The 21,310-nt window shown below is 42.5% G+C and overlaps 1 protein-coding gene across 1 annotated transcript; it reads left to right on the forward strand.

The window, feature by feature from the left end:
• Window positions 1-13,780: 13,780 nt before the first annotated feature.
• LOC143526261 (trace amine-associated receptor 13c-like) lies at window positions 13,781-14,803 on the forward strand. Its single transcript, XM_077020903.1, has one exon. The coding sequence runs from the start codon at window positions 13,781-13,783 to the stop codon at window positions 14,801-14,803; it is 1,023 nt and encodes a 340-aa protein (XP_076877018.1).
• The last annotated feature ends 6,507 nt before the right edge of the window (window positions 14,804-21,310 follow it).

Here is a 21,310-nt window from a genome sequence, read left to right on the forward strand (position 1 = left end):
TAATGGTTGGTTCAGTCATGTAAATGTGTGGCGCTATTGAAGTGCATACACAAGAAAATCTGGGACGCTTGCTTCATAAATAACGCCAATACCACGCTAATGATAATGGTTCACCGCTCTAAATAATACTTATGTCAATATGTGGTGCTTCACACAACGCCGAAACAGGGCTAAACTTTATTTATTTATTTTAGACTACAAACTAGACCTGGTGCACACAGACTGCACACAGACTAGACCTGGTGCACCACAGAGCTCCTGCCACAGAGCTCCTGCCTGTCTTTCTGCTCCTGTCTTGCTCTGAAATTAACATATGTATGGTCCTGCTAATTGGGCAGGAGAAGGAGGGGTGATGTCCTCAGAACCTTGAAATCTCAGGAGCTCCAGTGTTAATTGGCACATGCTGCTACAGTCCATACGACACAATAAACTTAGAATGATATAGGATAACTAGTGCTGTTATTTCACATTATTGTTTATATTTTAGAATCCCATTTAATATAAATCTTTTCAACTTGGAGAACATTGTAAAAATCCATAGTAACCATCTTTTTGTGTTTTTTATGTTTTTTAGAGTCAGTTCAGTTGTCATGATTGTTGAAGTTCAACTGTCAGAATAAAGAGATTGAAAGTATATAGCTTTTATTATTTTAAAATGTTGTTTGTTAATTTATGTAAGTACACCATTCTTTTATCTGCTGAAATAAAAGGTAACTGTAAAATGTTCATGTAAGCTGTAATTTAAAGACCAAAATAACCACAAAAATATTTGTTTACAGAAATGTTGTTAGGAACAGCACATGATCGCCGTGAGATGCGTTTCACCTGCCGCTCATCGCCCCTCCCCTTTCACGCTATTTAAGCTTCCTCCTCTATCTTCCGGGTTGCGAAGTATTGTTGGCATGCCATCTACCAAGCGTTATCTCCTGATTGCTCTCCTGTGTTTTGACCTCTGCTCTCGTTCCAGACCTCGTCTCCAGCCTAGCACTTTTGTACCTCCAGCCATCTGTCTACCCGGCGTGAACTCGGACCGTCCTGACCACGACAACCGCACTCACACACTGCACACACCACACGGAGTTATTCACCTGTGCGAGTACTCCGTATTCATTCAAGAAATAAAAACATCAGTACTCCGCATCTGGATCCGTGTCTTCCTGGTTGAAACGTTACAAATGTATTGTAATATTGGTAATTTTAACAGAAACTTAAGATGTTAATACATCCCAAGCACCGTAAATTAATATAGGGTTTTAAATATATAATTTTACATTAGTTTTTGTGTATTTAAAAAGCAGAATCCAATGATTTTAATGTTGATATCTCATTGATAAACAGTACGTTGTAAGAGTATGTTAGAAATTCTGAAACCCTTAAATGGTGAGCACAATAAAAGTCAGAAGCAGTTGGGTTAGATAATAAAGTACAATGATTTATTTCAACAAAGCATGGATTAACCCCTGAGATCTCCGTTACAAACACGCCAGGTGTCTGTCACAGAGAGAGCTCAGAGACCCTTCTCCAAGAGATCCCTGTTACAAACGCACAAGGCGTCTGCAAGAGAGAGCTAATTCCCCATTCCGAACTCTCATCTTTTATACGTTTAATCATCAACACACACGGTGTCCACGAGGTGATCAACCAAATGTGATTGGACAATACAGGAAATAATTAACGTTGATTTGACAGATGCATGTGACGCATGCCCCCTCCACGCTCAGCATCCTCGTGATGTCATGACAGCCTGAGTGTCGCCGTAGTCCCTTCCAAGTAGAGATTAGGCGTCTTCCAGCGAGGTCAGTTTTGGAACACCAGAGGAACATCAGATTAGGCCTCAGCCGAGGCCAGAGAACACACACACACACACACATCTGAGGCCTACTGAAGTCACAAGAATGGCTTCAGTGCCATGATTAACACACGTATATGTAAAAAGATCTCTAACCCCTATATCTAATGTGTTTAATGTATACTAAGAAAGCCTCACATAAATGGAAATCACCAAATGTCCACCACAAGTTTTTGGGTTGATCAACCAACATTTAACAGTTATCCACTGTAAGTTTATAGGATATGAACATATATTCACAGATTACCTCTGCTGACACATTTTAATAAGATTTAAATGACAGTAAATTGAGTTAATTTGAATATATATTTTTGTTATTTTACTTTAAAAGATCTGTACTTTGACAAGTTAATTTGTAGATTGTTTAAATAATACCATGAAGTAACCTAATTATGCTATACCTAGTTATTTTAACATTCTAGCTGTGTTTTCTTACAACGAAAATTTGTAATTTTACTCAAATTTGGCTCTGAAATTACAAAGAATAAATACAGGGAAAATCTGTAATTTTACAGTAATTCATTGTTGAATTATGTGTGGTATTTTACTGTAATTTTACAGTAACTGTTTGAATGAATGAATGAATGAATGTTCAACTTATATAGCGCCTTTCTATATACCCAAGGACGCTTTACAATTTTAACACGGATACAACTCGTACACAACCAATCACACACCGGCGAGAAGCGGCAGCCAATTGCGCACAGCGTACTCTCAACCGGGATCCATAGCCCCCTGGGGGACTGAATGGGGTGCAGGAAGGGGAGAGAGGACAGACCCTAGTGGCAGAGCACCATCCACCACTGGGCACACAAGCATTCAGACAACTGCTTTTTTATTGAACATGAAGACACACAGACACACTCAGGGAGAATTTGTCAGGGAATCAGGGAGGGCCAATTTACCTAACCTCCATGTCTTTGGACTGTGGGAGGAAACCGGAGATCCCGGAGGAAACCCACGCAGACACGGGGAGAACATGGAAACTCCACTCAGATAGGGATTTGAACCCAAGACCCCAGTGCTGAGAGGCAAACGTGCTAACCACCAAGCCACCGTGTTGCCCAAAAGTTTGGCAACTTTTGCTGCCGGACATGTTACCGTTTTTTTACGACTTTTTTTTTTACAGTGTATCTGATGTAGGCAAACTGCAAAAGTGTGCAGAAAAGTGGTTTTACTGTGTAAAATTAAAGCATTTCTGTTTACTAGTGTATTGCTGAGGGTATGGAGCTTTTTTAGGGCGTACTCACACTAGGCACGGTTTGCTCATTCTGTGCTGGGGTCCGGTTATCCCCCCTCCCCACTCCCCCTCTGGCCTGCACTCACACTGACTATCAACCCGGGCCGAGCACGCTTACGTCATCACAACGGCACTTTATTTGGAAAAAAAGCGCGCTCGCACAAAAATATGGAGTTCACGATTCTCTTTTTATTGTATTTTTGGAGTCGTTTTGGGAGTGCAGAAACACAGTGCAAGCACAGATTCATCGATAATTTAACACAACGATTGTCTGCTAATCGCTTTGCCGCTATGACTGTTTACCATGAGCGTCGCATCACTGACGTCATGTTTGAGTTCCAGCGAAATGAACCAATCAGACGAGGCACCAAGCGGGCCCGGGCACGGATAGCGCTCACACTAGAAGCGAACCGTGCCCGAGTCCACATGAATCGTGCCCTGGCCCACCACTTCAAGCGGGCCCAAGCACGGTTAACTGATCCGGGCCCGGGCACGGTTGGAGCGCTCACACTAGCCAAACGAACCATGCTTCGGCAGGGAACCGGGCCCAGATCACAGAGCCTAGTGTGAGTACGCCCTTAGTGTCACCAGAACCTGAACCTGAAATCATTATTACTTGAAAAAACAATCTAAAATTCATTCAGGTATGCAAAAATTCAGGTTAAAATTCAGGTTCAGGTCGAAATTCAGGTTCGGGTCGCAATTCAGGTTCAGGTCTAAATTCAGGTTCAGGTCAAAATTCAGGTTCGGGTCGAAATTCAGGTTCAGGTAGAAATTCGGGTGGGGAATGCATCTGGGATACTTAGGATGAGCAAACAAACTCAGCTAATCGAACTGCATCACAATCACAAAACATATCATGTAAGTAACATGTAAGTAGCATGTAAGCAACACAAAAGTCATCATCACGCAGCACTGGCCACACGAAGTGCCACGATTATGTGGCAGCTGCCACAAGGTGCCATTTCTGAGTGGCACAGTGGTCACATTCGTGTTGCTTACATGCTACTTACACGCCAAACAGGGACCACACCCTTATAGGAAATTTAGCAGAAAGTCGCACCTCCTAATGACCTCTGATGTGTTTTGTGATTGGCCAGATGCAGTTCAATTAGCTCTGAGTTTGTTTGTTCATCCGAAGTATTCCGGATGCATTCCCCACCCAAATTTCTACCTGAACCTGAATTTCAACCTGAACCTGAATTACGACACAGGACACGCTCACAGCATGTCGAAACAACAGTTGAGATGGCTCAACACAGTAAACACTCACAGCATGCTGAAACAGTAATCAGACACGCAACAGTTCTCACACTAAACACTACACACATCACGTTAAAGACGAGCAACAAACACTACGAACACACACACTAAATACATGTAGCCTAACAACAAAACACAGTCAAACTGTCAGTCATTAGATGAAAAGAAAAAAGTTCCAAATTATTTTGCAATCACGTCGGGGTCACCAAAAATGTTGCGCTTTAACCTTTTCTTACCTTAGCGCAGCATGTTCGTTGATTGCAAAAGAAAACATAACCAGTCTTGTCTTTAGCCTTTTATTAAAAAATACACATAGGCCTATTAATTAATTTAATACAGAGATCTCTGGAGAGCTCACATTACCTAATCATGTCACCCCATGTGCAGCTCTGAAGCTGTCTGCTTTCTTCATCATTATATATGCTTTCCTCTAAACATAGGAGCTGCACGTTCCTACAGCTGTCTCTATTCTGGAAGCGAGGTCTTACTACCTGGCCTCACCACAAAAGGCCACAGTGAGCCTTCTCTTACACATCCCATTTTTTGCCTACTGCAAACGCATGGAGTATTGGAAGTGGCACACAAGCGCTTACACCGTCATTCTAGCAACTTGATCCTTAATATAATGTAAGCAAAACATATAGTGATTAATATTAGAGATTTGATTAATACTTTATGACTTGTCAAAATATATAAATTATGATAAGCTGTTGATTCAATACTGTAATGTAAACAAACTATGAAGGGATTAAGATGAAAACCACAACAACGCATTTCCCAGGACATATATGTTTGTGCAGTCACTAGTTCAATCAATGCTGTTCCCACAAGACTTTTTAGGTAACTTGTAACCAAATGGGGTTAAATAATTTAAGGTAATTAAACTTTATTTCAACCTTCTTTAAATGTGTATACTGAACGCATTTCCAGGGATGCGTAAGGTGTGAAAGCTTGTGCTTTGGGATGCGTGACACCCCCCAGTCACTAGCTTTTAAGGTAATTAAGCTTTCTTTTAACCTTCATTAAATGGGCACTCAGGACAGGTTCCCATGTAAACGGGCAATTGTTTTAGAAGAGCTCCCGATAGTCATCTAAACTAATTTAGATTAGGGGGTCTTTTTCAGGATGTTCCCGGATACATGTGCTACACAAAGACATTAGAGGGGCAAATGTTTAGGCAGGAGACACACACACACACACACACATAGCTAATAGGTAAAAGACAATAGAGGGGGGCAAACATTTTAGGGGGACTATCCCACGCTCTTACCTGCCACGCACACCCATAGCTTAAAACACAATAAAGAGGGTAATCTCACACCCACCCAGACACACGCACACACAAACACACAAAGACACACACACACACACACACATATACTTCAAAGACAAAGAAGAGTATTTAGGTTTAGGGACTCCTAGTAATCGCTCAGGATGCACATAGGAATGGTCATTGAGTAATAAAATGCTGGATAAGGGGGTGGGGCAATAAAGTTTTATTGGGGGCAATAAAACTGTCAAAACTGTGTCAAGCCCTAGCTAAAATAACCCTATCTTATATTATATATGCTATCTATGGCAGCCCCGTCGACAGGGGGGAACAACTGGGTCTGTTGTCCCAGGCCCATCAAATGGGCAGTCATGGCCTGGCGGTTAGGAAACTGGTCTTGTGACCGGAGGGTCGTTGGTTCAATTCCCAGACAGGCCATGACTGAGGTGCCCTTGAGCAAGGCACCTAACCCTAACTGCTCCCCGGGCGCCGGGCTAGGGCTGCCCACCGCTCTGGGCACGTGTGATCCACAGCCCCCTAGTAATCACTAGTGTGTGTGTGTGTGTGTGTGTGTGTGTTCTGACTGCACAGATGGGTTGAAAGCGGAGGACAAATTTCGATTGGGGTGTAAAAATCACAACTGACAAAATATGGCACATTTCAAAGAGCCCAACAATTTATTTTTTTTTATTTAAAGTCTATAATTTTAAATATAATCTTGAAATCTTTCATTATTCAGAACACACTTTTCATTAGTCAGAACACACGTTAGGTGCACGTTTTGATGTGGTGAGACCAGTAACAGCAGCAGCCCTGCCATCCAACTGCAACAGCTACAACCTGGTGTTAGAGGAGCATGAGGTGAGGTGTACACTGAAAGCAGTAAACCCCAGGAAAGCTGCCGGACCTGACGGAGTGCCTGCGAGGGTCCTCAAAGAGTGTGCTGATCAGTTAGCTGGGATTTTTACAAAACTTTTTAATGCCTCTCTTTCTCAGTCCTCGATCCCACAATGTCTGAAGGCAGCCACAATCATACCTCTGCCAAAAAAGACCAGCATCAGCAGCCTTAATGACTACCGACCAGTAGCTTTGACTTCAACAGTCATGAAGTGTTTCGAGAAGCTGGTAAAACATCACATCGTGTCATGTCTCCCACCCAATCTGGACCCACTTCAGTTTGCGTACAGGGCAAACCGGTCTACGGAGGATGCTATAATAACAGCACTTCACACGACCATCTCTCACCTAGAACTGCATGGACGCTATGCTAGGCCTCTCTTCGTGGATTTTAGTTCAGCGTTTAATACCATTATCCCGGACAAACTGACTCCCAAACTAATGGACATGGGTATCTCAACCAACATCTGCAACTGGATTACAGACTTTCTCTCAGACCGGACACAGAAGGTCAGAGTTGGATCACATCTTTCCTCAGCCCTCACACTTAACACTGGGACACCACAGGGGTGTGTACTTAGTCCACTACTCTACACTCTGTACACTTACGACTGTGTCAGTAAACACCAGAACAATGTCATAATCAAGTTCGCAGATGACACCACTTTAGTCGGGCTTATCTCTAATGGCGATGAATCGGCATATAGGGAGGATGTCCATAGGCTTGTGGAGTGGAGCGCAGACAACAACTTAGTCGTTAACACCTCAAAGACCAAAGAACTGATTGTGGACTACAGGAAGATAAAATCCGACCTGAGACCAATCTGGATCAATGGGGAGTGTGTGGAAAGGGTAGCCAGCTTTAAGTTTTTGGGGGTGCATTTGGACGCAGACCTCCAATGGAGCACAAACACCTCAGCGGTAGTGAAAAAGGCCCAACAGCGCCTCCACTTTCTGAGGATCCTCAGGAGGCTCAACCTGAGGAAAGAACTGCTGATGGCTTTCTATCGCTGCTCTGTGGAGTGTGTTAACATTTTGCATCTCTGTGTGGTTCGCCAGCTGTAACACTAAACACAAGAAGGCCATACAGAGGGTCATCAACACCGCCCAGAAAATCATTGGTTACCCTCTTACATCACTTAAGGAGCTCTACAACACCCGTTGTCGCAGAAAGGCCCATAAAATAATAAAAGACAGAACACACCCAGGGTATCACATATTCAAACTGCTGCCATCAGGCAGACGGTTCAGGCAACTCAAAGCAAGGACAAATAGGCTAAGGGACAGTTTTTACAACAGGGCTATCGCTCTGTTAAACTCTTAAATTATTTATTCGGGCACTGCGCAATATATAGATTCAATTTCAATTTAAGATGATAACTTTAATGGGAATGTGCAACTTAATTCACAAGTGCAATAACATGCTGCTTCTTCTGTTTTATTTGTTTTTTGGTTCCGACTATTCTTTTTGGTTCTTAAATCCATTTTATTAGACTAATGATAACATTTTATTATTTTAGTGTATATAACATATTGTACCATTGTATTTAATATGTACCATGATGGAGGCTGGATCCTATTTTCGTTGAACAAGTGTACATGTACATTGTGCAATGACATTAAAGTATTCGTATTCGTATTTGTATTATAAAATTCTGTACTCAAAATAAGCTCAATGGCTAAAATATATGTTTTTTACCTATCTGCATATTTTCCATTAAGTGCCTCCCACTGAAAAATGGTTTGATCCAGCACTGACTGTAGCCGGCTGGTAGCCGCCCAACAGCGGGAAATGCAGTGGTGGATACTTAAAGTAAACAAAAATCTGGAGCGCAGAAAAGAAAGGAAAAACATTTACCTGACGAATTTTAATGTTGCATTGTGTTCCAGGTTTGAAAGAATTGAGGCTAAAGTACTTGAAAATTGTGATTACTTCGTTTCACAACAAATAGCCATCTGACTGAACAGTTCTCTTGTATTACGTTAACAAATACGAGCCTCTTGTAATTCCAGGACGAAACATGAGAGAACGTGAAGATTACAAAATTCGAGAGGTACACGACCTCGCGAATCGACAGCGCGTGAGGCCCTCGCACACGGGTGGAGCAGAGAATGTATATATATATAAGTGGACTGAACGACACGAGTGAAAAGTGAAGCCTCTGTGAGTCAGCTGCCCTCTAGTGGCTGGCTGCAGTACAACTTTTAACCCCGCCCATTCCCATGTAAGTGAACGGGCCGGACGAGAAACTTTGAATTTTTATTACACGTAAAATAAGTTTTTTGAGCAATTATATGTTGTCAATTCTATAACACCCCATTGCATTAGTATCTCTCCCAGTGTTTTTCTCTATGATAAACAGATTTTATAGAAGTTATTAAGTGTTATTTAAAGGGGTGTGGCGATAAGGTGATTGACAATTAGCTGCGTTGGTTGACATCTAATACCAGACGCTCAAATGTGAACGCGCTCAACATCAAAGCTCTCAACAGCAAAACTCTCAATAGCAGTATTAAAACCTTTTACGTTTGTTTATTTTGTAAAACGTCAAAAGTTTCTATACTGGTGGGCGTATCCTAACGAATGTCGGGGCGGAGATACGGTCTCTGGCGTAGATACTGTCCTGCCTACCAGTTCTAATGCGCATGCGCTGGCTCTAATTTTCAAGATGGCAGCGTCCGTGCGGCCATCTTGGTGGCTTCAAAAACTCACAATGGGAGTCAACGGTGACGTACCGTTCATTATATATACAGTCAATGGGGTGGAGCCACACGTGGACCCTCGCACCGCTCGCGATGCGTCAAATATAAACCAGTGAGCTGTCAGAAACAGCTTTGATGTGTGGCTATATTATATACCAGGGGTAATCAATTAAATCTTTCCGCGGTCCATTTTTGGCAGATAGCTCAGACCTTAGGTCCGGGTCCGCGGTGGCGAACGAAAGTTGTTGAGCGGGGGGGGGGGGGGGGGGGGGGGGGGGCTGCAAACGTAACACTCAAATGGGTGGTGAACGTAACACTCGTCTGAAAATAAATTCTCCGGTTTAAAATATAGTCTCCCGTTAAATTTTTTTTGGCATTTGGGTCCGTATCCAGTTAATCAGGAATGTGATTGGGTCCGGACAGGACGGCGTTCGGGTCCGGATCCGGACCGCGGTCCGCCATTTGGTGATACCTGTTATATACTATATGACCTAACACAAGGATTGTCTGCTACAGAGAAAATTCAAATGACGTAAGCCGGGGGGGGGGGGGGGGGGGTATAACATATAGTATATGTTATGCTATACTATGACCCAGGTCAGGGAGAGTGCAAAGGGTAATAGCACTTTGTTAACTGGTTGTCTCTAGTCTACGATACTTGGGTCATTTAGCTGTCTCTGCGTTCAACTGATACATCAATTTCTTCCGCTAACTCTAGGGAAGTCCATATTAGGAGATACACATATGTAAGACAAAGTAGCCTGCTGGACGCCTATGTTTTGGAACATGCTGTTCCAAAAACTGAACATTGCTAGACTTGCTGAATTGTGTTTAGGATATAAGCAGGGGGACTGACCCCTTGCTTTCAGAGTTCTTGTTCTAGATGAGACTCTCATGTTTGTGTTTGTCTTTTGTCCTTTTTAATGTTTTTATATCTTCATATCTTTTAATAAATAATCATTTTAACCACTTCTGAGTCCTCATCCATTTTCAGAAAATTTCCACGACAATAGCTATCAAAACATACAAGCACTGCTATGATATGTTTAAGTTTTATTATTATTATTTTTTTGTTATTATTGTAACAAAATATACTCATACCAGGGACAAAATAACATAGGCCTCAAACATATATTAACTGTATATAACTTACCAACAGTGTTGCGAATAACGGTGTTAAAAATAACGCCGTTGTCAGTAACGGGATAATATAATTAATTACTTTTCCTGTCGTTACAACGCCGTTGACGTTACTGGTCATTAAAAGCGGTGCGTTACTATATATTGATATACTAACAGTAATCCGAGCGGACCACTGCCCAGGCTAGTGAGGAGTAACAGATCTTGATAGGTCACAGTTCTTGGTCTATCACCTGTTTAACTTAACAAGTCAGTAAGTGATTGGCAGCGTTATGGTAGCCAATCAGAGCCAGTGTTTTTACACGCACGCCAAAGCACTCCAGTGACACAACACAAACAGAGAAGAGACAGAAATGGTTGTTCATAACCAACTAGAAGAAGTTGGATCTACACAGTAGATATTCAGGAAGATACACCACAGCCACCGTATGAGTTAAACTCGGTAATGCCCACTAACTAAGTTATCCAAGAATTAATGTAAAAACAGGAATCGTACGAATAGATAAAAATCGACGACGTGGAGTTTAAAACGCGCGAGTTACCCTTTACACTGAATATTAGTATTTAAGGCTAAAAAAGGGAACGCATGCCGTGGGGTGAAGTGTAAACTGCGTTTTAAAAGAGACTTGGATGGAGTAGTTATAAATAGCACACACAGCGAAGTGACTTGAGTGAGGTAGACATGTCAGTGAAACGGTGAGGTATTTGGATAGCTAAAACTGGACAAGCTGACAGCAGCTAGAGAGCTTGGTTCTGGCAGACTTGTGGTGTTAAGTATTATAATAATAACAATAACAATAATAAATACTTGAAATCGTTTACACTGTGGGCCTTGAAAGTATAATCCAGGAAAGTAGCTTTTTGAATAATAATCAACGTTTCCATGTTTTTCTAATGTTGGAATAGGTCTGTATGTTGTCAGTTTAATATGAGAAACCTGATGCCAGGTAAAGTGACTAGGAAATGTTAAATAATAATAATAATAATACTTTGTATTGGTAAAGCACCTTTCAAACTTACATGCAACTCAAAGTGTTTTATAGAATAGACAAAAAAGAAAAATGTTAAAAGAAATTAAAGATAAGAAGATAATCTTGCCTCCAACAGGGCAGAAGAATAGATGATGCTGCAGTAAAAGTTTTGTGATGTATTTGGATGTTCAGTAATATTGTCTAATGTTGTTTTACAGGCCTTGTGTAACATTGTTTATTTGTCTATATGTTTTTATATTATCATTGAAAGTAGTAGCAATGTGATTGTTAGTATTTAACAACATGTTAAAGGACCTTACAGGGGACTGCCCCCTGTGCATATGGATCCATGGTGGGTCAAGGCCAATATTGTTGTAATAGTAGCTGCATAACTGAGATCGCTTGGAGAGTTTCACATAAAGCTTTAGGAGTTGATAATCATACTACTGGCCGGCTGGGACGGCCATTTAGCAATAATAAAGTTCAAAGGTAAGCATTATTTTTCAGAGAGACGCACATCCTACCAAGGACCTAGTTATTCTATCAATAGAATTGGGATGTTTTTATCTGGAGTACTGGCACATCTCTAGTACAGGTTGTGTATATCTAGTACCGTATATCTAGTAATAGGAGTGGGCCAATCGGGTTAAGACCCCTTAGGCCTAATTAGGATAAACATAGTATGGTTTAGACCTGCCCCAACACTGGGACCATCACTGGACAATACGTCAGAAATTAAGATATAAGGCATTCATGGATCAGATTATACTAAATGGACACGACAGCAGATAATTGAATTAACTGTCTTATTATGTCTGTGTTAACTTCTGTGGGTATGTTTTTGACTTATGATTACAGGTGAATGTTTTATTCCAATGTAGAAGAAGCTTAGTGAGAAGCTTAATCAGCAGTAAGATTGAGAAGGAGGAACCACAAAGGCGTTTGGGTATGATGTCATAGTTGGAGTCAGAAGATGAGAAGGTAGTTTTGGATTAACTTAAAGTTTGATCTATTTAGAGATCAAAAAGGGGGAATTGTTGTGATTTTCATCTTAATCCCTTCATAGTTTGTTTACATTACAGTATTGAATCAACAGCTTGTCATAATTTATATATTTTGACAAGTCAAAGTATTAATCAAATCTCTAATATTAATCACTATATGTTTTGCTTACCTTATATTATTGATCAAGTTGTTTATTAGTAAGAATGACGGTGTAAGCGCTTGTGTGCCACTTCCAATACTCCATGCGTTTGCAGTAGGCTAAAATGGGATGTGTGTAAGAGGAGGCCCACGGTGACCTTATGTGGTGAGGCCAGGTAGTAAGACCTCGCTTCCAGAATAGAGACAGCTGTAGGTTGAACTATGGAATGTATTGCAGCTCCTATGTTTAGAGGAAAGCATATATAATGATGAAGAAAGCAGACAGCTTCAGAGCTGCACATGGGGTGACATGATTAGGTAATGTGAGCTCTCCAGAGATCTCTGTATTAAATTAATTAATAGGCCTATGTGTATTTTTTAATAAAAGGTTAAAGACAAGACTGGTAATGTTTTCTTTTGCAATCAACGAACACGCTGCGCTAAGGTAAGAAAAGGTTAAAGCGCAACACTCTCCTGTGTCCTGACCCTCGCTTACGTCCCCGACCTTGCCTCCTGCCTAATCCCTCTGTACCTCCTGACTTCTGCTCCCCCGGTATGACCCTGGACCGTCCTGACCACGCCAAGAAAACGCTGTTACTACTGATCCTAGTACTCGTGATTCACCTGCCTGTGTTTGTACCAGCGTCTCATTTCAATAAAAGCGGTGTTCTTCCGCATTTGGATCCCTCTCTGCCTGTTCAATACGTTACACAGGAAGAGGTCACATATGCCCACTACCTCTCCTACCTCAGCTAATGTCTTCTTTATTAAGAAGAAAAATGGAGGGGAAAGTCATGTGTAGATTTTAGTGGCCATTGATTAAGTTCCCCCATCTGCTCCCCATACTACCAGCTGAGCTGTTTAGAAAATTCTAATTAGAATAAAGCAAGGCGATTAATGTAAGACTACATTTAGTACATCACTGGGCCAATATGAATACCTGTTAAGGCTGTATGGCCTTGCTATATCATCCGTCGTATTTCACACATACATGAATTAGGTCTTAAGGGAGTGTCTGAGTAGATCCATCACCCTTATGTCTGTGACATTTTGATCCATTCACCCTCACTGAATGGGAGAATGATGAGTTTAAAGAACCTCTCCAGAAATATTTGTGTATCACCAGTATAATTTGACATTTGTTCTCAAGTGGCCATCAGTGTATGATGTCAATGTTGAATATCAGGTTAGTGATTATCCAGACTAACTAGCCACTCAGATGTTAGTGGGAGGATTTATACTGTGCTATAAAAATGCACTACAAAGGCCCAGCAAAGAACAGTGAGCTTCATTTGAATCTTAAGATGAGCATCACAACATATCAGCACAACATGACAGTTCAGTACTGCTTTCCTGAGGACAACTCATCATGCATAAAGGAGGTCAGAACAGGAACTGGGAATATATTCTTATTCACTCTACTATCATTTATCTCTGTATGCACTGTGTTTTTGAACCTGCTGGTGATCATCTCCATCTCTCACTTCAAGCAGCTCCACACTCCAACCAACCTGCTCATCCTCTCTCTGGCTGTAGCTGATCTTCTCGTGGGACTCATTGCTATGCCTGTCAATATAATGGGACTGATAGATAACTGTTGGTATTTTGGCAATATAGCATGTGTTGCTGTTTTAGTGATAAACAATGTGACAACGGTAGCATCTCTCTGTAGTCTGACGTTCATTGCAGTTGATCGGTACATTGCTGTTAATGACCCTCTGAGTTATTCCATCAAAATCACAGTTTCTAAAACATCCGTATTCATAGTTTCTGGATGGTTTTCATCTCTACTATATATCTTAATCTTTTTATACTTTAATGATGATCTGCTCCCATCTCTCATTATGATTAGGTGTCATGGAGAGTGTGTAATGTATGTAAAGTATCCATGGATGACTGTTGACCTTATAGTTACTTTTGTAACCCCTTGTTCTATTATGTTTATCTTGTATTCATTAATTTTCAATGTGGCAAGACATCAAGCTATAGCTGTGAGATCTGTTATTAATAGTACGTTTAACAGACAATTAACCAAAGTTCCATTCACTTCTGAAACCAAAGCAGCAAAAACTCTGGGAATTGTTGTTTGTGTTTATCTTGCATGCTGGATACCATTTTATTTAAGTTCATTGTTTGTTGAAAATATGTCCTCATTTTCACTCTTGTGGACAGTGTTTGGTTGGCTAATATACATTAGTTCCTCTATGAATCCTCTAATATATGCTATATTTTATCCATGGTTTAGAGCATCAGTTAAGTATATTTTAACTTGTAGAATATTTCAGTCCTCATCTTCACGATTGAATATGTTTCAGAAACATTTCTGATGCCAATCAAGCTCAGAAAAGTATGTATGTATGAAATATTATATATATATATATATATATATATATATATATATATATATATATATATATATATATATTGTATATACTAAAATATTTTATATGCGTGCACAGCTTATGAAGGACCTCTGTCCAAAACATCCTGTTTCTCTGCAAACAACAAATGAATAAAATTATGTACAGCACATGTAAAAGTACCCGATGAGCTAATAAGGCCTTTATTTCTAATTCAGAGATAACACACACATGTATGAGTGAAACATTCATGTATGAACTACAGACATACATGTGCACTGCTCCTTAAACAAATATAATCAAACATTTGAAAATGTATTGTCAAAGCCTATTTATACCAGACTGCTGCCTTATTATGTACATTTGTATATCTGAACATCTTGTTGTTACCGTTTAATGGTGTGGACACACCTGACAATATTTGTATAGCTTATGTATATTTTCCACAGCCACAAATGTTTTCTTTTTCCTTTTGTTAATGGTTAACATGTATATAGTATGAATAGCAAAAGTGGATAGTCCATTATTATTCTTGGCTGATTATATGTAATACTTTTCATTCTGAACTTAAACCATCCACTCAGAAGTGCAGTTCAGATGTTGTTTATGTCAGTGTTACAGATGCTCATCTTCTGACATCACAGTTCCCATGGTGAATATTCTGTGGTGTAAGGAATGGCATCTGATCTTCCCTAACCTGCCTCACCTGCCTTTTATCACCACGCCCCCTTTTCAGTCATACTTATACACCTTCCCCAGCACGTCTCAGTCAAAGTATTGTTGACTCATGCCACATACCAAGCGTTTCTATCTACTGTTTGATCTCCCGTGTTCTGACCCTTGCTCGCTCCCTAGACCTAGTGTGCTGCCTAGCCCTTCTGTGCCTCCTGGATTCTGCTCTCCCGTTACGACCCTGGACTGTCCTGACCACCCCAAGAGAATGTTACCACTGCTAAGCGTAATGCTACCTGTCGTTCTCTGTACACGTGATTTATGTAAATAAAAGCGGCCTACTTCCGCAGTTGGATCCCTCTCTGTCTGGTTAATTTGTTACATATGGTCAGAAACTGACCAGAGATAATCAGGAAGGAAGGTAACAAATAACATGATGCAAGATGGGCCAAGACCACACCACTGTATTAGAAACATACATGTATTTTCTTTAAGCAATCAATGCCATTTTTGCCATATATACATATAGAGTACAATGAAATTCTTCTGACCACATATCCCAGCTTCTTTGTGGCTATCATACATACATCCCAAAACACAGTTCACTGAAACTTTATTTATTACATAATGGAATGCATTGAGAAAAAAATAACAAAATCAAATCAAATCAAATCAAATTTTATTTATATAGCGCTTTTTACAACAGTTGTTGTCACAAAGCAGCTTTACAAGTGCCGAGTCCTAGCCCCCAGTGAGCAAGCCAAAGGCGACAGTGGCAAGGAAAAACTCCCTAGTTTTTTGCATGAGGAAGAAACCTTGAGAGGAACCAAGACTCAGTGGGGGAGCCCATCCTCCTCTGGCCGACACCGGTCACCATGACAACAACAACAATATAGACAGAATGTAGACAGAATGTAAAAGATGCAATAATGTCCATTTAGACAGAATATAAAAGATGTAATAATGTCCATCATGGTGTAGGCATCCGATTAGGCAGGAGGTGGCCGGCCCAGGATGGATCGCTTGTCTCTCCTCATCTCATTATTCCTCAAGCAGGTGGGCAGCCATGTGGAGAAATGAAACAGGGAAAATTAGCTCTGTATGAGGACATGTACAGGACAGGTAAAATTATAAACATTTCTGGAGTGTGGCAGCAACTCCGGCACTAAGTTAAATTATTACAGCCTAGCTAAAAAAGGCAGAACCAGAAGGTAACATAGGCTTGGGGGCATTCTGAGACAATGGCATCCGTCCACTGCACTGTCAACAAACTTGAATGACCACGAGCAGTGACAGGATGACAGCACCAGCACCCCAGTCTACCATAAAACCCTTCGTCTATGAACCCCTGGATCAGCACCAGCACCCCAGTCTACCATAAAACCCTTTGTCTATGAACCCCTGGATGTGTACCTTTATCTAAGGGGGATATTAATTATCAAACGCTAGACTAAATAAGTGGGTTTTCAACCTAGATTTAAAGATTGTGACTGTGTCAGAGTCCCGGACACATTTAGGAAGATTATTCCAAAGCTGGGGGGCCTTATAAGAAAAGGCTCTTCCCCCTGCTGTTACCTTGTTAATTTGTGGAACTAATAACAGACCAGCACCCTGTGATCTTAGTTGATGTGGGGGTTCATAGTAGGAAATAAGTTCCTGGAGGTATTCAGGAGCAAGCCCGTGTAGTGCTTTATATGCTAATAATAGAATTTTAACTGGGAGCCAATGCAGGTCTGATAGGACTGGTCTAATATGCTGAAATTTTCTAGTTCTGGTCAGAACTCTAGCTGTGGCATTTTGAACTATTTGAAGTTTATTTAGATTCCTATTTGAACATCCTGACAGTAGTGAATTGCAGTAGTCTAGTCTAGAGCTAACAAAGGCGTGCACCAATTTTTCTGCATCATCCTGTGATAATGCATTTCTTAATTTGGCAATATTGCGGAGATGTAGAAAAGCTATCCTAGTAGTATTATCTATATATTTATCAAATGATAGGTCAGAGTCGAGTATGATGCCTAGGTTTTTGGCTACTGTGCCAGGTGTAATGGGATAGTCTGCAAGATTAAGCATTAAATTTGGAATTTTCTGTCTTGCGGCCTTAGGGCCCACAAGGAGAACTTCTGTTTTGTCCTCATTTAATTGTAGGAAGTTTAGAGACATCCAGCATTTAATATCTCTTACACAGGCCTCAATTTTTCCTAAACTGAGTTTGTCATCGGGTTTGGCTGATATGTAAAGTTGAGTGTCATCCGCATAGCAGTGAAAATTGACACCATGTTTGTTTATAACTGTGCCCAATGGTAGCATATATAATGTAAATAATAGTGGTCCTAAGATGGAGCCTTGCGGGACCCCATATTTAACCATTTTACGTTTGGATGAAATATTATTGAGCTCTACAAACTGATAGCGATTTGTTAAGTAAGACTGAAACCATGAAAGGGCTGTGCCTGAGACTCCAACCCAGCGTTCTAACCTTTCTAGCAAGATCCTATGATCAATTGTGTCGAAAGCTGCACTAAGATCAATAAGCACTAACAGTGATACATAGCCTTGATCTGATGCAAGGAGGAGATCATTTGTTACTTTAACTAATGCTGTTTCAGTACTGTGATGGGGCCTAAAACCAGATTGGAACTTTTCAAATATGTTATTCCTATGCAGATATAGGCATAATTGCTGGGCAACAGCTTTTTCTATGATCTTAGATATAAATGATGTGTTTGAAATGGGTCTATATGTGATCAATGTAAACAGAGCCGGCCCTGACCAATGTGGTGCCCTAGGCGAGATTTTGGTTGGCGCCCCCTGCATCATCAATCATCGGATTTTTACACTCACACAGACAGTGCAAAGCTTTATGTTTTTGATAATTTTTTTTAGAACGTGTGACGGGCAGGGTGAGCAACTCAAAAAGGAAGCGATCACGCCAAGTCTCAGGGAAAGAGGATGGTTTAATAGAAAGTGTGCAAACCAAAAACCCGTGCATTGTTCCAAATGAAGGAAATAATAACCAGCAGTCAACTGGTACAAAGACAAGACATATATAGACGAACAAACGACCCTCAGGTGAGACGGATCACGGGTCCCGCCCACCTGAGGGACGAACATCACGTGACCAAAAACAGGACCGCTGCCGCTGTAACCGGGGGCGACCGGTAGGGGGCCCCCCCACAACATGACAGACCCCCCCACCAAAGCCGCACTCCCCTCCGGATGTGCGGCTTACAGCGGCAGCACACAAAACACAACAAAGGGGCGGGAGGGCGGGGACAAGACAGGGACCCGTTCCCTGCCGTCCTGAGCTGAATCCCAAAACACAAGCTCCTCGTCACAGGACGCAGACCAGACAGGGACCCGTTCCCTGCAGTCCTGGAGCTGAAACATAAAAACACATACAGGTTAGCTTGCCTCCTGGGCGGGACCCTGGACCGACCGGGCCGTCAACAAGACAATAACCACGCCCCGGTCGGTCACAGGGCCCTCGCGCCCTAACCGGCCTTAGGCCGCTTAAGCCCCACCGCTGTGTGCGGACCGGGAGCACATGGCCTAACAAACGTCATAGGTGTGGATGTGTGCAGGCCGCCACACTGGGGTGCGGCCACAGCTTCCACCGACCACCTCCCGAACCTACCTCTTCGCTCGGAGCTGACCCCTGCCCTTTCGCTAGGGGTCACCCCAGACTCCTGGGGAGTGAACCCCTCCCGGGACTCCTCCACCCAACCCAGGAGCGCCAGAGACCAGGGCCCTGGCAATCCGCATCAGGGACACGCTGGTCACCCCGAGCTTGAAGGGGAGGGTCTCCGCCTGGAGACCCCACTAGGTCCGGGAGTGCCGCAGTCCACCTCCAGGAGCGACCTGCAACACATCACACACACGCACACAGACAACATACAACACATAACATGCACTGCCCTGCCTGTTAAACCCCCTTTACCCAGGGGGGAGGAGACCCCTTCTTAGCCTGAGGAGACACCCTGCCGCTAACACCCCAGGCATCCTCTGCCTACTTAAAGGGGTACAGGGGCTCCTACCTGCTCAGGGGTCCCTCCCAACAGGACAGGTCTCCCAACGGAGCAGTGTCTTCTGAGCCACATACTGTGGCTCAGGAACCCCATAGCTCCCCCCCAAAAACATATTTAGGGGGGGCCCCTCTGGGGAATAACAAAACAAAAAACAAAAAACACAAACATACAACATACACGCACCCAGGATGCCCTCCGTGCCACATGTAGTGGCACGGGACCTCTAATGGGCCCCTCCCCACACACAGTGAAGAGGGGTGCAAGAGAGGAATTACATAAAACAAAGCACGCTACTCTCCAGGACAAAACGAACACGCAAAGACAGAACACAAACAAACGAACAGGACCCACTGATGTGCGCGCTCTGCGGAGCGCGACGCGCCCACTCCAGCTCTCTCCCTCACCGTTTTCACCACGGGATCCGTAGATCTTTGGAGAGAGAGAGCTATGCGCGAGCGGCTTGCGCGCCACGCCCACAGCGACGCGTCTCTCTGGCTCGCAGTCGCTCACCCCCGTCACCGCGGGATATCGGGTGAGCGAGGCGAAAGGAGCAGAGAGATTCGCGTCGCGTGCGTTCTAGCGCGCAGCACGCATCGGTGGACCCATCTACACACACGAACACCACCAGCGAAACACACACCACGGCACACACACACTCGCTCACGTCCACGTCGTTATTAAAACACACTACAACATACATACACACACACAGACGATAACGGACAACGGACGTGCGCAATGTGAGGCACCGGCAGTTTCGCTGGGCGAGAGCGGAGTCTACTGATCCCCAGCTCTAGTCACCGCCGTGTGATTTTACGGGTTTTACACAAACGACATTTAAACACGGCGGGACGAGTGGGGACAGACTCAACACTCTCTCGGACAAAACACGACAAACACACAACACGTAGACAAACACTTACCACGAGACATGACCACGAACGAAGGAGAAAGTAAAGGAGACTGGCGGCTTCCGAAAGGTGGCTGGTTATTCTGTGATGGGCAGGGTGAGCAACTCAAAAAGGAAGCGATCACGCCAAGTCTCAGGGAAAGAGGATGGTTTAATAGAAAGTGTGCAAACCAAAAACCCGTGCATTGTTCCAAATGAAGGAAATAATAACCAGCAGTCAACTGGTACAAAGACAAGACATATATAGACGAACAAACGACCCTCAGGTGAGACGGATCACGGGTCCCGCCCACCTGAGGGACGAACATCACGTGACCAAAAACAGGACCGCTGCCGCTGTAACCGGGGGCGACCGGTTACGGTATGTTGTATGTTTGTGTTTTTTGTGAGCAGGTGTGTCCTGACCAGATACAAAATTTACAAAATGTCAGTTTATCAAGAAACACTATCGCGGATCGAGTCAAGTCAAATTTATTTATATAGCGCTTTTCACAACACATGTTGTCACAAAGCAGCTTTACAATCATATGGGTCCAGATCCCTAATGAGCAAGCCAAAGTCCGTGGTGAACAAGATGGTTGTACAGATAAAGTTAAGGTCCTTGTTCCCCGGCCAAGTACACTGTAAAAGTGTATTTTAGCAGTAGTTCAAGTAATGTAATTTTTGGAGTGAGTTTTATTCAGTTTCCTGCTTTAGTGATGGTAGTCTAAATTTGTGGATTGTATCAACTTAAAAATGACACCATGTTACCACAACCTGTGATTCTCATTTCAGTAAAAGGTTGTCAATTAATTTTCTTTTGTGCGTCTGACATCATAACGTAAACGCCATGACGTCCATGTCATTTCTAGATTTTACCCCCGC

The sequence above is a fragment of the Brachyhypopomus gauderio genome, chromosome 10, assembly GCF_052324685.1.
Source record: "Brachyhypopomus gauderio isolate BG-103 chromosome 10, BGAUD_0.2, whole genome shotgun sequence".
Classification (NCBI taxonomy): domain Eukaryota; kingdom Metazoa; phylum Chordata; class Actinopteri; order Gymnotiformes; family Hypopomidae; genus Brachyhypopomus; species Brachyhypopomus gauderio.

Bases quoted from the DNA above. Each gene is read 5' to 3' on its own strand.
- LOC143526261 (XM_077020903.1), top strand. From the start codon at position 13,781: ATGAGCATCACAACATATCAGCACAACATGACAGTTCAGTACTGCTTT.